We start from the raw sequence: 22,514 nt of genomic DNA on the forward strand, positions 1-22,514 counted from the left end.
GGGGTAGGCACTCTAAGGTGAGGTGAGTTTCTGAGGGGATTTGGTGACCACAGAGAACAGTGGATCAGTCCCTAAGATATTTCTCTTGCTCTAATGCACACCACAAGGAAGCCCACTCTCATCTTTTCTAGGCCAAAAGAGTGCAGAAGTGACAAAGAAAATCTCTCCGCCTTTCAACTGCTGTTTCGTGTATAGTGTGAGCAGGTGTGGAGAACAGCAGGAAGCCTGTTGGGTAGCAGCAAGGCGGCCTGACTCTTCCCACTGTCAGGGAGGCTCTAAACAAACCACCTGGCCACTCGCTAGGCTCTGTAGCCAGCAGTGCCTCTGGGGCCTGATGCTTCCAAGTGAGCTGGCCTCATACTACAGCTGAGAACAGAAATGGTTCGAGGAGTCTGGAATAAGATATGGGTGGAGCCTGGTTATGGGAGCAATCAGAGCCAGAGGCCCACAGGGCCTCAGGACCTGGTTCCTGGTCAAGCCTTGTCTGGAGCCTCCACAGTAAAGGGAAAACTATACTGGTCTGCCCCAGCACCCACCCTCTTCATCTCACAAACACCAAAACTACAGTTGCCTGTTTATTATTTTTCAAAACAAAACAAAAACAAAAGACATTCAAAATTCCCCTGTGGTGGACAACTGAGTTGATGTGGCTGATCCAGGCTGTCTCCCAGGTTGTCTCAGGGAGCATCAGTTGTACTAGGGGGTAGGCTGTTGCCCTGGCAGGGCTAGATGAACACTTGCACCAGGGATGGCCATCAGAAGAGCTGCAGGCCAGTTTTGAGCCCATGCAGCTGCCCCTGGCTCCAGAGAAGGCCCTCGAAGTTGCTGCTGCTGCTGTTGCTGCAGTTGCCACTGCCGACACCACAGCTCAGGCCCAAGGTGCTGAGGAAAGAGTGGGAGGTCAGTCAGGGAAGGAGGCAGCTTTAGGCTCTGGAGGGGCCAAGTGTGCTTGACATGTGTGTATCTGTGGGATGGGCCCACTCTCCTGTCTGGCTTTACAAAGAGGCTGGAGCAAATCCTAGAAACGACTTCATGTGGGCCCCAGGGGTGGCTTGGCCCTCTCCTCAGTTGAGGAAAGGAGGGAAGGAGGCAAGGAGCTTTTCAAATGAAGCTTTATGCAGAGTCCTAGTAGATAAACCAGATTAAAGTAGAGCTGTTTGGGTTGAAGCAGGGGAGGGGGCCCCACACCACCTGACTCCCAAGACATTGAAAGTAGCTGCCTTAACAGGGCCACCTTTCAAGGCCTTAGAGCTTGGGGGCCAGGGCACTCCAGGCTGGATCCCTCCCACACCCAATAGCTGGTTAAGGGGTCCACGGCCAGGCTTGGGCTGTAAGACAAGGCCCACAATTGCAAGATTGCTTTAGGGAGGGTGGCTCTGCCCTCCTTCTCCCTGGCCCTGCTCATAACACTCTTGCTTCCCCTGCTTCCCACAGGTCAAGGTCCTTCCAGCTGGGTGAGGGTGACAGCTGAGAGCAAAGCCATCATCCTACCCTCAGGCAGATCCATGGTTACACTACTGCAGCTGAAAAAACCCTTATAGATGATCTAGTCCCACCACCTCCCATCACCCACAATCTTACAGACAAGTTAACTGAGGCCCAGAGATGGGAATGGACTTGCCCAAGGCCACGTAGCCAAGTCAGGGGTGGAGCTGAGACAAGGAGCAGGGATGGGCATGCCCCTCCACAGCAGAGGAAACCTCCTGACTACAGTTGGTGTGGGAGCTGGGCTGAATCAGCTTCCTTCTTGACTGAACAGCTCCAGCTGCCCACACTTCACCCTTGATATCCATGGTACTCAATAAGCCATCCTTACCCAGGTCCAGGCTGGATGGGAAGGACGGGTAAGGGCACCTCTGTCTCAGACATGTGAATCCCACTCCCAACTACAGATCTCCTGGCTTCCCCAGCTGCCGCCTCTCCTCTCCAAGAGGCCTGCTGGCCCTGGCCCGTGGCCTTGGACAGAGTCCATGGCATTGCCTTGGGTCTGGTCTGCTTCTGGGGCCCCTGGATTCTATAGCCCTCTCCCAGAATGTCCAGATGAAGAGGGGTTCATCTCCCAGGGAGTGGGCAGGCAGCAAAGGGAAAGACTCAGTTTCAGGGCCCTGCAGGGGTTCCTCTCTAGTACTCACAGGATTCCCCTGGTCAGAATGGCCCAGCATTCTGGAATGTATAGGCCCTTTGGATGGGCTCCTTTGTGTTACCAGCATAGCCCCTCAGCAAGGGCTGCTTGGTTTCTGGCTCCCTGGTGACCCAAGGGCTCCCACGCCTGTGATTCAGAGGCGAGTTTCGAGGGACAGCATGAAGCCCTGTGCAGGCCTTGCTACCAAGGTGCCTGGACAGTGTGGGGAGGCCTACTGACTACTCTGTGCACATTTGGACAAATCCCTTCCCCTTTCTGGGCCTTAGTTTTCTCCTCAGGAACATGAAAAAGCTGGATGAGAGCATCTATTCTTGACCTTTTAGGAGTGGTGGACCAGTTAAGAGAATCTGCTGAAAGCTACGGACCCTTCTCCTCCCAAAATGTGTGCACAGACACACACACACACATCCATCCATAAGCACAAACTGAATGCAATCTGAGAGGGATGCTAAGCCCAGCTTGTGTGGCTACTTCACTGGCTCCCCACACTAGGGACAGGGAGAGCTGGCAAGGGCCCAGCCAGGGACTGGGGCTTACACTTCACTCATTTAGGCCCTGACTGGGGACAGCTACCTCCCCCACCCACCTCACCTTGTCTTCTCTCCCTCCCACAGGTGGCAGAGAAAGGGGGTGAGAAATCCTGTTGCCATGGGCACTCACTCAGTCTTGCATGTTGAGGGTTCCAGCCGCTGCTCTAGCACAGGCTGGTCCAAAAGATACATGGTGTCATAATTCTCCAGCATGAGCTCTGCTGGGTCCTCGGTCTGACCTGGCATTCGGCCTAGGGGAAATGTGTCCCATCGCACGTCTTCTGTGGAGCAAAGGGAAGTGGCAAGACTGGGCTGATGAGCTGGTTCTCCGACTGGTGTACAGGCCTGCTCACCTTGTCCATCCACCCACCCCACTTAGCACGGGTGGGCTCTCTCAGGATCTCCAGCTTCACTGCTCTCGGTATCACTTCTCATGAGCCCCTCTCCACCAGAGTGCTTCACCACACATTCTTTATGGTCCTTCTTCCCCTCTATTTGTTTACAAGTATACAACTATAGACATTTTTGTCCCTCTTTGCTCTTTTCCTACTTCCCCAGGCATGTTCCCACACAGACACAAACAACAACTTCAGACCTGGCTGTATCACTGCTTCAACTTCTCATCCTCACCCCTATTTCCCTGTCTGCAGACACATGCATAGGGACACATCATGGAGGGTCTGGATGTCCCAGAATTCCCAAAGCACCTTCCCCGCAAACCCCAAATCCACCAGTACCTCAGAGTATCTGAATGACCTAGATTTCCTACAAATCTACACACACACTCCCCTGCCTGTTTGAATACCACATGTTTTCTTAATGCAGAGATACACACACACCCCCATGCCCATCTCAGGGTGGACTCCCTGAGATAATATGTTCCCCTGCCCCCTGCAGGTCTTGCCCCAAGATGCACAAGGTACACCCCTTTTCTGGGGAAGGGCTGTCTCACTACATATCCCACCCCTCACAGCCCCCCAAGTATGTATACAGAAGCACACATACATAAGCCCTTCACTCAGTGACTGTCCTGTTCACTCCCTGCCTCCCACAAACCTCATTCATTGGCATACAACCAGGAATCTTCCTGTCCCTACCTCCCCACACATGTGTACACACAGAAGGAGCAATGGCAAAGGAGAGAGGGAAAGAGTTAACGTTCTAGACTTTCCACATTCACAACTCACATCCCCCCACATACAGATGCTCCACTTTAGAATGGGGATGCCGGGCATCCCCCATCCCGCTCTGTCCTATCACTGAGACACCTACCACACAGTATTATATTAAATGTCCCTCCCCATCCTTCCACAAATGCATTCAGTGTTTTCAAATGAAGCCTTCGCTAGTGCATTCCACGTAGTTTCCATTTCTGGCCTTCTGCATCTCCCTGGTACTCAAAGAATTCTCCCTGTCATAATGCCCCTGGCATTCTATAATGTGTCAACCCTGGACCAACTTTTTATGTAACCCAGAGCTCCTCAGGAAGGACTGTTCCTCTACTTGTCCATCCCCCTCCCCTGGCTTCTCTTACTGGAAGTTGTGCCTGTCTTAATGTCCTGCATTACTCCATGATACAGAGACACCTTCGTGCACAGGGACCACTACCCACATAGGCTCTGTCCCTGACCCAATCATCTATCATCACTAATATCCCCAATGCTGTCTACATCACTGCCCCTGCTTCTTTATCCTGATACCCTTGTACATGTCCCCAGTGATGGTGTGAACATACAGGCCACCTCTGGATGGCTATATCTCATTGCCTGTTCCCACTACCCCTCCACAGATGCCAACCTCAATGCTGTCACTTTTCTCTCACAGACACCTATTAGCCCTCATGGATTTCAGCAACCCTGCCTCCTCTTCACAAAGCTGTACGACAGCCTGCTTGGCCATGACTTCTTTAACTGCCCCTACTTTTCCCTTTTTCCTACACACACACACACACACACACACACAATTCTGCTTATGCCAATGCCCCTCCCTTTCAATATTTACAAAGTTCCCCCAACACAGCCCTCCTTGCCCTAAGTTATTTGTCACTGGGCCATGGTTTGGCCAGCAGGTACAGGCACACGCCCATATACACACACAGAGAGACAGATTTTATGTTTTATGTTCCAGCCCTTCCACCCTGTCCATACAAGGGCAAACAAAGGCCATAGTATCTTTCTCTATAAACTCATTCACTGCCTCCCCTCTCACTTTCTGCCACTGCCCACCCCACACCACACAGGCCCAGCTGTTCTCCCTCCCTCCCCAGGCTTCAGCACACAGACTCCACGCTGTTCTGTCATTCCTTCCGGGTCTTCCAGCCTCCGAGGTTCCTGTTCATTAACCTAAGCAAGGGTACTCAAAAGGAAGAGCAGATCCCTATCACTAACCCTCCCTGCAGCCTCTTCCTGGCTTCAGTCTCACTAATTTGTGTGCTCACCTAAAAACCACAGCATTCCTTATTCTCTCTTGTGATTTCACTTCCTGTTTCTCTGACTTAATGCCCTAGGTTCCTTCTTTCTAATACACACAGCAAAATCTTGTCTCATGACCAGCCAGCCTCGAGGTACACACACACATACACAGAAAGCACTGTCTCACTGCAAGTGAAAAACACATGCAGAACCATATACATACACACTCCCTACTTTTTGCTATCTTCTGCCTCTATGTTACTGCCCAGGGCTCACACCCATGTCATCCTCTCAGAATGTGCTCTTTATATGAGGTAGCCAGCAGCCTGACAGTGGTCCCTGGCACTCATAGGCTCCACCCTAAGAGGCGGGAGAAGCCACCTGTCATCTATGCACCAGGCTGCCTCCAGGCTTGCCTCACATTGGCTACCTCCTGCTACTTTCCATCTCTTCCTAGGGTAGAAGGAAGCCTCAAGAGCCAGCCAAAGAGAAAAGAAGTTCATGTGGGGACAAAGTAGTTCTTACCTGAGCTAACCTGCCATGCAGAGCCCTGCAAAGCTCCTCTTTTCTGGGCCAGAAGCCTAGCATTCTCGGCAGTGGGGGACTCTTGCCCTGTAGAGAAAGGCCCCACCTCCATTCTGTCTTCCTCTTCATCATCTTCCTCATCGTCGTCTTCATCATCATCTTCGTCCTCCTCTTCCTCCACTTGGTCATTTTCTTCCTCCTCCTCTACCTGGTCTGGCAAGACCTCGTTCTCCTCCTTCTCCTCTTCCTTGACATCATTAACATTGCCCTGCTCCTCCTGCTGCTGGGCCTTTGCTTCAGACCCGAAGCTGGAGCTGGCTGGTTTGATGCTCCAATACAGGCTGTCTAGTGTATATGGAGACTTCCCAATGGGGGAGGCCTCAGAGCCCTCCTGCACCAGGCTGTTTTCTCCACTCTGGGTATAAATGGAACAGATGCGCAGCAGCTTCTCCTGCTCCTCGTCTGGCAGGCCCTGCCCCATGGCTTTGAAGATGCTGAGCAAAGGGAGGGATGGGGTAGGAAAGATTCAAAATCCCAAGCCACTTCATACCCCAACACTCCAGGGTTTGAACTTGGTCTCTGAACTTCCAGACCTGCCTCTGAAAGGCAGTGTAGTAGAGCAGACAGAACATAGAAACAACAGGACCATGGACCCCGAACAAGCTCTGTGGTTCATCTCTGTGCCTCACTTCCATTCTCAGGTAAAATGAGGACAATAATGATACCTAATGTATAGGATTGTTGGGAGGAGTAAATAAGAAAGCTCACATAGAATGCCTGGCACAGTGCCTGGCACATAGTGGGCATGCAATAAATGATAGCTATTAGTCTGCACTTAAAAGCTACATAAATACACAAAACAGCCAACAGGCCTGCAGGGCTGGAAATGAGCAGATCCCTCTCTTCTCTGGCCTAGCTGAGCAACCTGTCTTGAGCTCCAAGGATATGCCTGGAAGTGTTCTGGGCTCCTTCTGCGTGGAACACAAACTGTGATCCCTTTATGGGAGCAGCTACAGCCCAGCCTGGAATGGAGGAAAAGAAAAAAAAAGCAGCGGCTGACAAGACAAAGCAGGATGTGGGAGGGAGGCCAGATGAGCACTGCAAACCTACTGCAGGCACTGCGGGGCTGAGGGAGACAGAGAGCACGAGGAGGGCAGGAAAGACCAAGGGAGGGCTTTCGTGCAGGAGGTAGGGCCCCGGAAGCCCAGAGACAAGAGCAAGCACATGGTGCTGCTGCGTGCAGTGAGTAGCCCAGCTAGAGGGCACGGCCTGTGCTGAGGAGCCGTGGGAGGAAGAGAGGGCTGGGAAGTTATGTGTGTGCATTGGTGTGTGTGTGAGGGGTCACTTGCCAATTCTGAGTACACATGAAGGCCATGTTTCTGAAGATCACCATGGTGACCATGTGGAAGCTGGCCTGGACAGGCAGCCTGGAGGCAGGGAGACCAGGGAGGAGCCTGTTCCGACAGTTGAGGCCAGAGTCGGGGAGGGCTGACCTGGGGCACTGGCAGTGGAGATGGGATGGAGTGAAGCTGTGAAGGATACACAGACAGACAGAGAGCAGGGCTTGGTGACTGATGGCAGGGGTCAGGCAGAGTTAAAGATGATGACACTGTGCACACAAAAGACGGCGCCAACAGCAAAACCACCAACAGATACAGAGCTGCTGGGAAGGGGAGCTCGAGGTGAGAAGAGGGTGAGTACCCCTCACAGAGCCTCTCATAGAACCTGGTACCTAACGGGCACCCGGTCACAAATGGATGCGGATGGTTCACAGACGGGCCATGAGCTCAGCAGGCTGTTTTCTCTCTGGGCACATGCAGACTGGTCACATATGCAGGGTGACTGGTCAGTGGGGGCAGGGCTGGGGGGCTGATGACTTGACTGGGAGATCCTGTCTATGGAGCCAATTTCATATTCCAAGGGGATAGTAGTTCAAATTAAATTGATATTGGCTGGCTGGGGAAAGTGCTTGAAAAGCTTCCAGCCCTATCAGATGAAAAGCCAGAGAGAAACTCTGTCCTCTCATGGTGGTCCATTAGTGTGATTAATAACAAATATTCCCAGACACTTGATACTGGCAAAATGCCTCATCAGCCTGCTTATGATTACCCACCTGCTATCTTGAGCCATTAGTCTGACCACTAAGGTGCAGGGGTGATGTGAATCTTAAAATACACCCCCTTCCTCGAGTATGTCTGGTCATAGCTCAGGACTGAGAAGGTCACAGAATTCAGGCTGATGGAATGAAGGTGGACTTTGGGCTCACACCACCTGGGCCAAGATCCCTGTCCCACCATCAACAAATGTGTGGCTATTAGGTAAGTCCCATCACTCCTTAGAGCCTCAATGTCTTATCTGTCAAATAGATTATAATACATAATACTTCCACCTCCCAAGACTGCTGTGTCAAAGTAAATGAAATTAACCTCTACAAAAAAACACAGCACCATGCCTGACACTTAATTTCCAATAGTATCTTTTATTTTTTCTCTGGGGTAAACAAAAGCCAAGTTCTGTGTTTAACAGATGCTTTCTGCAATAATACAATCTAGTGGAGTATTACAGAAGAGCATGGGACTAACGACAGGCTATCTGGATTCTGGCCCCAGCTCTGACTTGCAGCATAATACCTGGGCAAACACCCTCTGTTCCCCACTCTGTGTAATGGGGTGATTAGGACTAGATTCACTGCTTATCTGGGAAAGGCAGGATCTGTGCACAAGAAATCGTACCCAAGTGAGCCGCTGTTACTGCTGGCATGTCTCGCATCCCTCTGGTATGCTTGGGTTGGGAGAAGATCTCTGTGGTCCAGACTTCTCCAAGACCAGCAGCTTCCACTCTGCAGGCACTTAGGATTGGAAAGTACCTTGAAGGCCACCTATCCAAACCTCTCCATGCTGCTCTTGTCATTCCCTCCCTCCCATTACATACACATGCCATGTTCCTTCTGGACTTTGAAACTTGCTTTATTCTTTCTCCTGCTTGAATTGTTCAAATGCCTCCTCTCGAAACTCTGACTCATCCAGGCCCTTTTGGTTCTCCTCCCAATTTCCCACCCATCCACATCACTTCTAGTCTGGAGCACACATCTGGCAATGTGGCTGTTCAGTCCCAATTTCTGGAAGTCTTGCCTTGACTGACTTTGTCTACAAAGCCACTTTTAAAATCTTACAAATACCTCTGTGTCCCAAATGTCACCAGGGTTAAAGAAAGACTTTTGGACTCAATAGGGGGATCAGGGACTAAGAGGGTCTTGGCATCCAGACTCCCACTTCATTCATTCCCCAGGCACTGGGTCAGCTCCCACCAAGGACAGCACTGCTAGGAATGAGAGAGCAGAGCATGGTTCAATTCAACAACATTTACTGAGGCCTGTTTGGTGCCTAGACTTGTGTGGTGTGCTGGGGCACAGACAGCTGATGTAGAGTCCTTGCCCTTGAAAAGTTTAGTCTGATAGAGGGAAGGAGACACTAGGGGAAGTAGACACGGCAACACAAAACCTCAGATTTGGGAAGTATTCGAGAGTCAACAGGACAGGGTAGATGGTGCCGCCACCAAGTGAGATAGGGAACAGAGGAGGAAGACCACTTTAGAGTTGAGATGGGGACTAAGACGACCAATTCTCTTTTGGTCACAGTAAGGTGCCTGTGGGCCATCCAAGGGGAGATGTCTCACATGCAGTCGAGTACAGGAGGCTGAATCTTGGGGGAAGGGCCAGAGCTAGACAGATTTGGGTCTCAGCACTTTATAGGAACTAGTAATAAGCACAGGCATTTTTCAAGGAGGGGGTGGTAAACAGCATCAATGCAGCAGACACAGAGACTGACAAGGGCCCACTGATTTGGTAACTAGGAGGTCAAAGCAACTCTGGGGGTGAATGTCAAATTGCAGCAGGTTGAGGAGTAAGAGGGTAGTGAGGAAATGGAGAGTGTTGAGTGTAGACTACTCTTTTGAGATGTTTTGATGGGAAGGGTGGGAATGATAAGCTGATGATAACCCAACAGAGGGATGCAGGGTCAAAGGAGATTTTGCTTGTGTTGCTGTTACTGTTGTTTTGTTTAAGATGAGAAAAGCTCAGGCACGTTCCTAGGTTGAAGAGCAAGAGCCAGCAGAGCAAGGTAGAGGCTGGGGTGAGGCCCCAGCGATGCTGGCAGAGGTGGCTCCAGAGCACAGGTGGAGGAGCAGGCTTTGAGGTGGGGCAAGGCCACCTCATCCTGAGACTGGCGAGAAGGTTGAGTGCAGCCGCAGATCAGTTCACGAGGGCTGGACCTCAGGTCGAGGGGGCCCTGCCGGATGCCTCCATGTGCTCGAGGAAGCTAGGGTGAAATGGGAGAGGGGGAGGGGCTTGAGGTGAGCGGTAAGGGTTTAGAATAGTGAGGAAATGGGAGAGAAAGTGGTCAGAAAACAAGTAAAAGTTCAGACAAGCAGAACTGAGGCCTCGCCCAAGATTAAAAATCATACCTCTGCAGTGGCAGCAATCCGCAGGGCTATGTGGTTTTCTCCAGCAGAGCTCAGCTACCCGGGCTGAGGAGCAGGGGAAGCAGAATGGGGAGGATCAATTATAGCTCAGGGGTTTGCAAGTCAGATATGGCCAAAGGATGGGCAAAGCTGAAGGTGCTGATGATGAGTGGCCGAACTGAGCAACCACAGACAGGATAGAGGGGAAGCAAGGTCAAGGGATGCAGGAAATGGAGGGATGGAGATCTGGATGCAGGCAAAGAGCAAATGTCATGGGATGCAAGGGTGAGAACTAGAAGGACGAGAAGTGGTGGTCACCGAGTGGGATGCTGGGATGTCAGCTTTCAGAGGTGGAACAGCTCCGAATGATGGAAATGGGTTGCTGAGTGTCGTGGAGAATGAAAGTCACTGGAGTTGAGGAGCTGCAGAGTGTCAGATGAGTCATCCAAATGAAACAGATATTGCTCAAGAAAGCAAGAAGGAAATCAGGTGCTAAAGGCTTCCATGATTATGAGGGAAGTGGCTCAGGGTCAGGAAATGACAGAGAAAAGGAAAGGGAGACAACCACAGGTATTTACCAGTGCAATATTCAGTTTGACCATAGAACCCAGGGTGGATGGGGTAAAGGAGACTCACAGGAGGTATGGCTACCATGGTAAGTTGGGCCAGAATCAGAAAGATCTTTGAATGTCAGGCTAAGAAGCCTAGACTTAACAGGAAGGCAATAGGGAGCAACTGAAGGTTGCTAAGCAACTATCAGAGGTATACTTTGGAAAGATAATAGAGGAAACAGCACTGGGCTTGGAGTCAGAAGACCTGGGTTCAATAATAAACAGCAGCTACCATTTATTGTGCACTTACTCTGTGCAGGCCACTGTGCTAAGCACTCTAGGGGGATTGTCTTATCCATTCCCACACTGGACTCAGTTCAGTCAAGTCTTAAGCTGTATGATCTTAGGTAAGAAAACCCTACCCCTCCCCTCTCTGGACTCAGTTGTCCCATCTGTCAGTGGGAGTGAGACTGGGCTAGATTGTCCCCAAAGGGCCCTTCTAACTCAGTCATTCTAGGGCAGTGTGGCCCCGAGGCTTGAAGCGCCTCACACCCTCTTACCGGATGGAATTCAAGAGACTTACATCCGAAGGAGTTGGGGGCTGGCCCAGCAAGGTGAGCCCAAGCAGGACTCAACCATCCGGGGCCAGTCAAGGGAGGCGGAGCAGTTGAACAGCCTCCAGCCCCTTCTTGCTTCCCACTGGCCTGCAGAAAATCGGCGAGCATTCCGTCCTGAGAGAGAAGAGAGGATCTAAGGAGAAGGAAGCAGTGAGCCCCCCACCCAACATTTCACCTCAGAAAGTTTGGCTCTGTCCCTCCCCATCCCCCCAGACTCCCCACCTATACCTCCCAACTGCTCAAAGAATTCAGGGCACTTTGCCCCAGCCCAGTTTAGTTGGCTCTGAGAAGAAAAGGAAAAGGGAGATTTGTCCACTGCTTCCGCGGGGCCCTCTTGGGCAAACCTAAACCTTTAACACGGGAGGTGTTTGCCTGGTGCTTCTTAGCAGAGAGCTGAGGACAGCGGCAGAGGCTCCTGCCTGGGCTGCCTTAGGCCCTAGGGCTAGGGCTAGTCTCCCTCACCAGTCTTGGTGTTGGCCACGATCAGTTCAACGGTCCATCTGAGGATGTAGGTAGGCCGGATCCCGCTGATCCCCAAGGCTGGCAGTTCAGAGAGCATCCTCTCCAATAGGGCCTGCGTGAAGTTCTGGGAGTGCAGGCCCCTGAGCAGGGGCTGCCAGAACTGAGAGAACGGCTTTGGCACCAGGACGTCATTCAAGTCCACGTTTTCTGGTTTGTAAGGGACACCCATTTGAGGGGGCAATAGGAGGGAGAGAGCAGGAGAGCACGAAAGAGAGAGCAAGAGACAGCAAGAGAAAGGAAGTGAGAGTGAGAGCAAGAGAATGTGTGCGCGCGCATGAGCCAAGCCCCCCACCAACAACAGAGTTGCCACCGCAGAACAAAGGAAAGAGGAGAGCAGAACAGTGGGGAGAGAGAAACCAGTTAGTATCTGGCAACCAACAACTGACTCAAAATAAAGTATAAACAAAACAGAGATCTGGTTCTAGCTTCAGCTTTGTCAATAACTCACTGTGTGACTTTGGGTCAGTACCTTCCCCTCTCTGGACCTCAGTCTGACCATCTGTAACATGAGGATGTTGGACTAGATGACCTCACAAGGCCCCTCCAATTCTGCTGTTCTAGCTCTCTAGCTAGCAGCTAAATCACAATGAACATGGCACAATAATGTCATTAAGACTCCCCGACCCCACCCCATCCCACCCCACCCCATTCCAGACCACTTAAGGACAGCCCCACAACTGTCAGTGGGGCTACCTGTTCTGCTCAGCCAGAAAGGCTGAGGGAATTTCAGAGACCGCGGAATGGCAGGAAACAGCCTTCACACCCCAAACCAGGGCCCCCCAGCCCATCCCAGGTGTTCCCACCCAAGAATCAGAACCCTAAGGGTGCAGTGAGCCCCCAGAACCCTACCTTCATACTCTATCTGCAAAGCTGCCAACTGTTCAAATGTGGGGACAAGGAAGCCATCATCCAGAAAAGCATCCAGCACAGCCTCCCTGGAACAAGAGGACACTAATTTAGCAAAGTGATGCTGGCAGAAGACCCTCTCCTACTCCTCCACCTACCTCCAAAGCAGTTAATGCCTTTGGCTCAAGTGGCTGAAGCAGTATAGGGAGAGGGGTGGTGGGTGGGTAGGAGTGGGGAGGAAGGGAGTTGACAATTGGATCTTAGGCTTCAGCCTCCTCGGGCAGGGGCTGGTTAGAGGCTGGGATCAGTGGGTTTTGAACAAGTGCTTACCAAGCACTAATGCTGATCTATGGCCCATAATGAGGGCAGTAGTGTCTGAATACACTTCAACACACAGACAGGAAAAAGTTCAACATCCACAGAGGAAGGAATTAAATGCCTGGTATCATGGGGTCAAGGGCTTTTAGACTCAGTTCTTGCAGTCTGTTTCTCTTAACCACTCCCCAGTACCCTACCCCTCCTCTTCTCCCTGGCTACCTTCTTTTAGATCCTAGAAGTAGAAACCTTGGGGACCCAACTGCTAGACCAAATATGGTCCACAGGCCTTATTACTAGGGGTTCTAAAAACCCAGAACAAAGTTAGAGGGGTTGCAGGAATAGGTTATAGAGGTAAATCACCCATCTCTATCTATTAACCCATTTATGCCTAGTGTTCCATTATTGGAACCGCCAGCATAAATGGGTTAACAGCTCAAACCTACACCAGCAACAGCAAGCTGATTCCTCCAGAGTTAGTGGCTTCCCAAGAGGCTCTCTGCTACAGTTTGGATGTTTGTCCCCTCCAAATCTTATGTTGAAATTTGATCCCCAATGTTGACCTTGGTGCCTGTAGAAGGGGTGTGGGTCACTGGGTCGGATCCCTCATGAATGACTTGGTGCTGTTCCCACAGTATCAAGTTCTTGTTCTATTAGTTTCCGCAAGAGCTGGTTGTTAAAAAAGAGCCTGACATCTCCCCCTCCACCTTGCCATCTGATCTCTGCAAAGTGGGCTCCCCTTTGCCTTCTGCCATGAGTGGAAGAAGCAGCCTGAGGCTCTCACCAGAAGCAAATGCTGGCACCATGCTTCTCGTACAGGATACAGAAGCATGATATAAACAAACCTCTTTTCTTCATAAATTACCCAGCCTCAGGTATTCCTTTATAGCAACACTAAACAGATACGGACATTCTCCTAGCTGACCAAGCCTAGACGTGGAAAAAAGAGCTCCCAAGGTGTCCTAATGCCTGGAAAATTGACATACTTAGATCCCTCCCTCCAGCATTACCAGGCAGACACTACTGTGTTAGCGGCATAGTTTTCCCAGCTGCTAATGAAGCCACCACCAACTCTTTTGCTGAAAGGTAGAGCCAAGAAACCTAGGCTGGGCAAACACTGATAAAATACTTTTGGAACTAGTATCCTGGACATGAATAGAAGACTCCAGGGGCAATCCCAGCCTACACTATAGTTTTCACCCAGGGTTAATCTGCCACCTACACCACCTACCTACACTCTCCAACTTCTCTCTAGCTGAGGTTTAGCACTGCCTCCACAGGTTCTTAGAGGAAAGTCCCCCAAAGCCCTTCCAGCTGAATTTAGGTAGAAAGCCCCCAAGAGCTAGGGAGGAAAGAAGAATGGGCAGACATACTATGTGCCTGCTCTGGACTGAGCTGAGCACTTTGTTTTGGGAAAAAAAGGCTCACAGCCATACTTGAGAGACAAGGAACTTAGTCTCTAGGAGCCAGACCCTGAGAAGGTCCTGCCTCTATTCCCCTAATCATGACTATCCAAGGGATGCTAATACCCTCCAATGGCAGTTCAAAAGAAAACACCAGGCTGGGCGTGGTGGCTCACATCTGTAATCCCAGCACTTTAGGAGGCCAAGGCAGGCGGATCACCTGAGGTCAGGAGTTCCAGACCAGTCTGGCCAACATGGCAAAACCCCATCTCTACTAAAAATACAAAAATTAGCTGGGCGTGGTGGTGCTTGCCTGTAGTCCCAGCTTCTTGGGAGGCTGAGGCAGGAGAATCCCTTGAACTCGGGAGGTGGAGGGTGCAGTGAGCCGAGATCGTGCCACTGCACTGCAGCATGGGCAACAGCGAAACTCCGTCTCAAAAAAAAAAAAAAAAAAAAAAAAAAAAAAAAAGAAAAAAACAAGACAAGACCAGGCCGGCTGCAGTGGCTTACACCTGTGATCCCAGCACTTTGGGAGGCCAAGGCAGGAAAATCTCTTGAATCCCCAAACTTGAAACCAGTCTGGGCAACATGGTGAGACCCCACCTTTACAAAAAATTAAAAAATTAGCCAGACGTGGTAGTGCATGCCTGTTGGTCCCAGCTACTTAGGAGGCTGAGGTGGGAGGATCTCTTGAGCCTGCGAGGTTGAGGCTGTGGTTATCTATGTTCGCACCAATGCACTCCAGCCTGGGTGACAGAGCATGACCCTATCATAAAAAAGGAGAAAAGGTCAGGCTCAGTGGCTCATGCCTGTAATCCCAGCACTTTCAGAGGTCCAGACAGGCAGGTCATTTGAGGCCAGGAGTTTGAGACCAGCCTGGCCAACATGGTGAAACCCTGTCTCCACTGAAAATACAAAAACTAGCCAGGCGTGGTGGCTCACATCTGTAGTCCCAGCTACTCTGGTGGCTGAGGCATGAGAATCACTTGAACCCAAGAGGTGGAGGCTGCAGTGAGCCAAGACTGCACCACTGCACTCCAGCCTGGGTAACAGAGAAAGATACTGTCTCAAAAAAGAAAAAAAGACAAGACTAGCAACACCTACCATATTATCTTTTACCTCAAACTTAGACAAGGGCTAGGCAGTGAGGTGGTAATTATCAAGGGATTTTCCTAGTTGTCAAGAGCTCCACATGCCACCCGACAGACAGGAAAGCAGCTGGCCAGGAGATGGATGACAGTGGGCATTCCTGCCTCTGGCCATTCTAGTATAGGCAACCCCCACCTGGAAGTTGGCAGGGTCGAGGGCAAACAGTTCTGCCAAATGTAGGGTCACTGTGGAGGAGATCAGGATTATCCCTGGGATTCTGTACAGCAGAGATTGGCAAGCTAGGATAGGGAAACCAATTTCAATGAGGCTGCTACCCTCTATCCTAGAGAATACGCAGCTCCCGGTTACCTAGTTACACACCTGTTCTCGCATGTAACGCCCTTGAGCTCTGCCAGGACACATTCTACACGTGGGGACGGGTTATTCCACGCCTTAATGGCCTTAGGTAAATACCTAAATTTCTCCAGCACCTGCCAGTAAAGAGGGTCCCATCAGAAGGCTGGTTCAGCCAAGCAACCCACCTCCACCCCTCCAGGATCCCTTCCCATAGGACCTCTCAGCACTGCCCTGCAGGGGACAGGGCAGGGCATGCAAGGGTGGGCCCACAACTCCCCTATTGGCCTTGCAACTAAAAATAGCCTGACTCTCAAATGCGAGACTTTCTCCTCTTTCTCTCTCCCTCCCTCCTCCAACTGAATTTCCTGTGGGCAAATACTGAGATGTTCAATGGGGGAATTTGGCTGGAGATACAGACTCTTAGGCCAAAGGGCCAGGGATGAGGGGAGGCAATGAGTTACAGAAGAAAGGTAACTGGGAGATCCAGGTACTAATCCTGGTTCTATCATTAATTGTATATGTGACTTTGGGCTTGTCCCTTCACTCATCCATGGCTTCAACTTCTTAATCTGTGAAACGGGAGGACTGAACTAAATGGTTTCTGGGTGACCTCCCTAAAAACAGCACCCCTCCAGCTCACCTGATTTAGGGAAGCTCTTGGGCCCCATCTACTGGTCAGCTGCGGAATTGCAAGGCTGCGCAACTACCCACTCCCAGTTGTTTCCTACCACCCAGTGGGGCAGATTATCCGCAAACTTCATCATCTGTTCCCTTCCATCGGTGTGGAGGATCAGTCACTTGGACTCTGCTCCTCTTGTGTCCTTCCTAGTTCCCCCCTCTCTCTTTCCGAGTAGTTCCCTCACGCTTTGTCACTTTTCTTTCACATTCCTTCTCAAGACTTGTCTCAGGTAGCTGGCAAGAGGGAAGAAATGGCTGGGGCAGATGAGAGCACATCAAGTCCAGGGCACTTTCTTACCGTAAACTGCTCCTCTTCATATGATACCAGCAGTTCTCGGGCTCTTTCTGAAAACAGAATGGGGAAACAGATAGGACTGCCAGCCCAGACCCCTGTTCCTGATGGGATTCTGAGCCTCTCTCACCTCATTTCTTGAGTTGTAATTGGGGAACTAGAATTCTTTCCCCAACTACTTCACAGAGCTCAAGATGGTTTGTGAAGTGAATGTGACAGCCATTATACTATGGAAACTAGCCAGGAAGATGGTTTGTGACAGTAATTTTTTAAGCTAAGACTCACCACAGCCCCAGAGGAAATGCTGAGCCAGGGAAATAAACAGCATTAACTCTTAAGCCTGAGCCTTCTGGGCTCATGGGCCCCTTTCTGCCCTCCAAAACACCTACCATATAGCTCTTTATGACTCAGGGCCTTTTTGCAATGAGAATCCACCTCTTCGCTGCCTTTGCTGTCTCCATCGGCCTTTACATCTGACTCCGCACTTTTCCCATTATCCTGAGGTTCTGGTTTCTGTTCTGTGATGTCATCAACAACAATGTTCTTATCTTCCTCTTGATCCTCTTCCTCTATCCCTTCCCTGAACTCCTCCAACTCCCAGGTCTCTCTCAGGCTGTTCTCCAGTTGGCGGCACCAATAGGTCTTCTGGAGCCAATCTAGGACAAAGTAGCAGCCTAGAGGAGGGAAGGAAGGCAGTGCCACAGGATCAGGCAGGCAGCTAGCAGGCCTCCAGCCTCATCTTGTGGGCATTATAGGAGGGCCCCAGGAAAAGGCTTGGCTCCAAGGTTCAAATCTCAAATATCCAGAAGCAGCCTCTTTCACTCTGGGTTATCCCCGTTCTTTGCTTTATCCTGCTCACAAGCACCTTTACTAGAAAAAAACTATTATTGGACTTAGAGACGGGATGCCAAAAACAGCAAGTGGCTAGTAAGTGGGAGAAGTAGGAATCAGCCCCATTAGCTAGTTACATGGTGTTGGCCAAGTCTCCCCTTTCCTAGATCTCAGTTTTCCCATCACAAAAGGTGAGGCTAAATCCGGGACTCTTAATCGGGATGGGGTGGATGTCCAAGGAACTCCTGGGTTCATGACACTGCTGATGGCTCATGTCTGGCAACCTCCCCACCTCAACTACGGAGAGGTATGTGAGACTAATGAGGGACTACGTCAGGAACAACATTTAATGGGGGAGTGGCCGGGCACTGTGGTTCACGCCTATAATCCCAGCACTTTGGGAGGCCAAGGTAAGCGGATCACTTGAGGTCAGGAGTTTGAGACCAGCCTGTCCAACATGATGAAGCCCCAACTCTACTAAAATACAGCCGGGTGCAGTGGCTCATGCCTGTAATCCCAGCACTCTGGGAGGCCGAGGCGGGCAGATCATGAGGTCAGGGGTTCAAGACTAGACTGACCAATATGGTGAAACCCTATCTCTACTAAAAATACAAAAAAAAAAAAAAAATTAGCCAGGCATGGTGGCGGGTGCCCCTAATCCCAGCTACTCAGGAGGCAGGGGCAGGAGAATCACTTGAACCCAGGAGGTGGAGGTTGTAGTGAACTGAGATTGTGCCACTGCACTCCAGCCTGGGTGACAGAGCGAGACTCTGTCTCAAAAAAAAAAAAAAAAAGTTAATCACGCGTAGTAGCGTGTGCCTATAGACCCAGCTACTCAAGAGGCTGAGGCAGGAGAATCACTTGAACTCGAGAGGTGGAGGTTGCAGTAAGCCAAGGTCCTGCCACTGCACTCCAGCCTGGGCAACAGGGTGAGACTTGTCTCAAAACAAACAAACAAAAACAACTTAAGGGCAGGCAAAAAAACCTCTGTAGTCAAGGTATCAAAATATGCCAAGCCATGTTGGAAGCTGAAACAAAAGGAGAAATCAGTAATACTAATCCTGCTTTATTTAAAGTTTTGATATTATGTTTATCATGAATTTTTCCACATTAATATGTTATTTATCTTGATTATGGAACTTTTGACTTCTCCCCGCTTTAAATGTTGTGCCCAAGGCGAGGCCTCACTTCTTTCACCCTAGTCCCAGCCTTGGCTCCAGGTGAAGACCCTCCTGCCTATCCCTCTACCCTTAGTGCCACCAAGCCCAGGCCCCTGGGTTTAACTGTAATAGGTATACCCTCTGAGGACTTACCTCTGCGGCAGTCATTTATATGGGGCATTTTCTTGTGGGTCAACTCATGGCGAAGGTCAACAATCCAATCCGGAATGTTTACCTGATTACAGGGGAGGGTGTGAGTATAGAAATTGGAAAATATTAAAGCTGGAAGGGAGCCAGAGATGAATTATCCTGACCACCCTCTGCCCTATTTTACAACTAGAGAAACTGAGGTCCTGAAAGAAGATTCCAATCATAGTGACAGAGCCAAGATCAAAAACCAGCTCTCCTTATTCTTTTTTTACTGCTCTATGGAGGAGGTATTGAAAATTAGAAAAGTGGGCCGGGCACAGTGGCTCATGCCTATAATCCTAGCACTTTGGGAGCCCAGGGCGGGAGGATCACTTGAAGCCAGGAGTTGGAGACCAGCCTGGCCAAAATTGTGAAACCCCGTCTCTACCAAAAATAAATGTAATCCCAGCTACTCGAGTGGCTGAGGCACGAGAATCGCTTGAACCTGGGAGGCGGAGATTGTGGTGAGCCAAGATCACGCCACTGCACTCGAGCTTGGGCAACAGAGCAAAACTCCGTCTCAAAAAAAGAAAAGAAAATCAGAAACAGAAAAGGCACACACCTCCCCTAACCACCAACCACCCTTTTACAACAAAGAAATACCTGTGAATGAGCATTAACAATCACGTTCTCCAGCCTCCCTCCACCATGTCCTTCTCCCTGAGTATCCTTTACCCCTGTTTCCCTCTTACACCTACTCTGGGAAGTGCTAATGACTGAGAACATGCCTGCCCTCTGGGCCTCTACACACTTCACATACTCACTCAGGGCAAGAATGTCTGAGTTACAGAAGTAGAGACATGGGATGGGAATTCCTGATTTACAAAGTGACTCACAGTGGCTGAGCTGTCTCCTCCTTCTGACTGTCACCTCTTTCCTGTCCCCACCCAGTGCTACATTTGGGCTCCTCCCAGCAAGTTGGGCAGGCCAAGCCCTCTGAGATACCAGTCATGAGCAAGGGAGCAACTGTGCCTCCTTCAGGCTGGAAGCTGAGGCTCTGGGATTCTTGCAGGGCTTGGCTGGTAGTGATGGGATGAGCTAGTCTGACTGTGTGCCCACATTACCCCATGCCCCATTTGGTGAACCCTCTTGGAGAGAGAATTGAGCAAGTTCACTGAATCATACGCACCTCTTGAGCCAGACACTTGAGGGGGACCTTGGCAAACTTTGTCTTCCTCTCCGAGATAAGATTCACAAACCTGGAGTTGAGGGAAAAATAAGTGGCACAGCCCAAGGAACCATTTTATTCCAAATGCTTTGCTGAGTTACTGAAACCCTGCATTTCCACAACTTTTCCACTGACTGTCCTGTCCTATTCTTACAGTTGGTGTCAGCCAGAGCAGGGACAGTTCCATCCATTACGACATTTAATGAGAGTCTGCCCTACAATGAAGCCATACAGATGAATAAGACACTGCGCTAGCCTTGAACAGTTCGGTCTAGGATAAATAATCATGACATAATGTAATGTATTAGGCTAGAACATAATATGCTATAAATGCTGCAAAGGACTATATCAGATAATGGGGAGCACAGCTAACCAATGGAGAAAATAAGAAGAGAAAGGGAGGATCTCAAGGCAGACAAGGGGAACAATAGATAAACAAAGACTTTGACAGATATGAAAACTCAGTAGCAACCTTTTTTCCAATGTGTATACAGCTAGAACCATTATGAGTCACTTTGTAAGTCAGGAATTCCCAGCCCATGTCTCCACTTCCATAACTCAGCAATCTTTCAGTGTTCATGAGGAGAGAAGGGGAAAAGGGTGGTGCTAGGAATAGACAGGGACAGGGTTGGAAAGTCCACATTAAATCACGGGCAAGGACATCGAGCCATTCAGACAAGTTCCTCTGGGTGAGGAATTCAAAGGTAAGAAAAAATATCAGACCATCAAGAGACCCACAGAGATCACCTGGTCTGAATCCCTTCTTCCACATTCCAAGAGAGAAAGAAAAATGGAAGAGAAGGCTTTCAGGAAAAAGGAAGAAAAAGAGGAATGTGTTGACGAGGGTACCAAAAGCTGTTAAGTCAGGCAATAATCACAGGCTGATCCACACTGGGTTTTGCTTCAGGTAACACTTGAAGCCAAGTTTTGCTTATCACATGCCTCCCCTGCCTCCAGTCCCCAAAGCCAACCTCCACCCCTACCCCATGCAGGTCTTACCTGACCAATGCCATGCCATAGAGCAGTCTAAGTTCATCAGTGCCCAAGCCACCAGTTACATCCAAGAGCTTACAGCGTATCAGGTCAGCAGTAGAAGCCACTGCCAGAGGGAGTTCGTTGCCTGACCTAAAGGGTCACAGTCCAGCACCATCATAAAGAGCCCTTACACTGGTCTACCCTCCACCTCAGAACCTAGGTTGTTGCAGGCTACACCCATCATATTCTGGTTCAAGAGAGCATGAACAGACACAAAACAAGAAGGTGAGGGAGACAGGGTAATGTCTGTGGGATCCAACAGTATACAGGGCATGAGGGGCTGACTAGGCCGTATACAGAACACCTAACTGGTAGACTGTCAATTAACAGTTGTGTGGACACACCCCTTTCTTTCACCCCCCACCCCCCCCAAATCAACTCATTGAGCTAGAGGAGCCCCTCATCCCTTGTTAGTCGGCTCCCAACTCAATCTTACCAACAGGACTGAGGCGCCCCACTCAAACATGGTTTTGCAGGCAAGACCTCCTCCCCATTGAAATCGGAAATCCACCCAAGGGTATTAACCTACTCCTTAAGCCCTGGCTCAGGCCTCACTAGTCCCTCCGGCATCCTCTCCAAGTTGGGAGAAGGACACTTTTTGGAGGTAATGGGTAAACCTCACAGATACAACAAGAGAATTGTTGAGGCACAACCCCTTACTTTCCATCCACAAACGGGATTAGCGCAAGGATGGCCGCGGCGTTCTCCCAGGCATTTGGGAGAGGGGCAACTTTAGGCGACTTAGGGGAAGACTGGAGAACAGGGCCTTATAGAAACTCGACAAAGGAAGAGGTACAGCGCCACCAGCACGCAGGCAAAAGGGCCGAATCCGCCACCTTACCTGCTCCTCCACACCGTGATGCGGTTAAGCGCGTACCGCTGCAACTTATGGTCGTCACAGAACAGATAAACGGTCACCTGGTCCCACTCGGCCCTGCTGAGCCAGGCGACCACGATGCCGTGGGCCAAGAGTGGCAACGACCCTTTCCCTTTGAAGCACTTTCCGTACCACGCACTCCACACGAGATCCATCCCCTGGGAACCCAGACCTGGCCCGGCCCCGGATTCCCACGACATACTGAGCTCAACACCAGGCTCTGTGCCGCGCCGCTCCGCACAGCCTTCAGCTCAACGTGCTACCCTCACTCCGAACCGCTACCGCACCAGCAGCCAATAGGAGAGCGTGACCCCATACGCAAGCCCGCCTTCCAACGTCAGCATGGCCAATCGGAATATGAGAGTTAGGCGCCGACCTAATGACATGCGGGGTTAAAAACTCGCCGGCCGGAAGTGTTCTTTTCACAAACCAAACCCTCCAGGTGCAAGCGTTCACCCTCCAGGTTCCGCCAATTTCCTGGTTGCTAACCGGCTTCTGTACCCGACCGGAAAGGGTG

General features: G+C 50.5%; 1 protein-coding gene across 25 annotated transcripts; it reads right to left on the bottom strand.

Annotated features, from left to right (window-relative positions):
- Window positions 1–562: 562 nt before the first annotated feature.
- Window positions 563–22,269, bottom strand: LAS1L (LAS1 like ribosome biogenesis factor). 25 transcript variants are annotated; one of them, XR_013413233.1, is made up of 15 exons: window positions 21,962–22,269; window positions 21,085–21,210; window positions 20,047–20,116; window positions 18,882–18,963; window positions 17,127–17,411; window positions 16,744–16,790; window positions 15,792–15,901; window positions 12,607–12,692; window positions 12,206–12,256; window positions 11,698–11,904; window positions 11,202–11,349; window positions 8,342–8,457; window positions 5,610–6,103; window positions 2,804–2,951; window positions 563–882 (listed from the first exon to the last, which is right to left on the bottom strand). XR_013413233.1 is itself a non-coding variant. In XM_015127591.3 (14 exons), exons 1-14 carry the CDS (start codon window positions 22,195–22,197, stop codon window positions 756–758), a joined length of 2,217 nt encoding a protein of 738 aa, XP_014983077.1. In that variant the 5' UTR covers window positions 22,198–22,269; the 3' UTR covers window positions 563–755. The 25 variants fall into 25 exon arrangements, 17 of the variants coding, with proteins under 17 accessions (XP_014983077.1, XP_014983076.1, XP_077845805.1 ...); XR_013413232.1 differs by having other exon boundaries at window positions 2,804–2,954; XR_013413235.1 differs by lacking the exon at window positions 12,206–12,256.
- Between the last annotated feature and the right edge of the window lie 245 nt (window positions 22,270–22,514).

This window comes from Macaca mulatta, chromosome X (genome assembly GCF_049350105.2).
Source record: "Macaca mulatta isolate MMU2019108-1 chromosome X, T2T-MMU8v2.0, whole genome shotgun sequence".
Lineage (NCBI taxonomy): Eukaryota > Metazoa > Chordata > Mammalia > Primates > Cercopithecidae > Macaca > Macaca mulatta.

What these genes read in the sequence shown, in the direction of transcription:
- LAS1L (XM_015127590.3), bottom strand. Translation starts at nt 22,197, where the DNA reads ATGTCGTGGGAATCCGGGGCCGGGCCAGGTCTGGGTTCCCAGGGGATG. An exon ending in GAGTCATAAAGAGCTATATG is followed by an intron (nt 16,791 to 17,126) that starts GTAGGTGTTTTG and finishes TTCTGTTTTCAG; the next exon opens with AAAGAGCCCGAGAACTGCTG. An exon ending in CGTGGCCAACACCAAGACTG is followed by an intron (nt 11,350 to 11,697) that starts GTGAGGGAGACT and finishes CTTCTCTCTCAG; the next exon opens with GACGGAATGCTCGCCGATTT.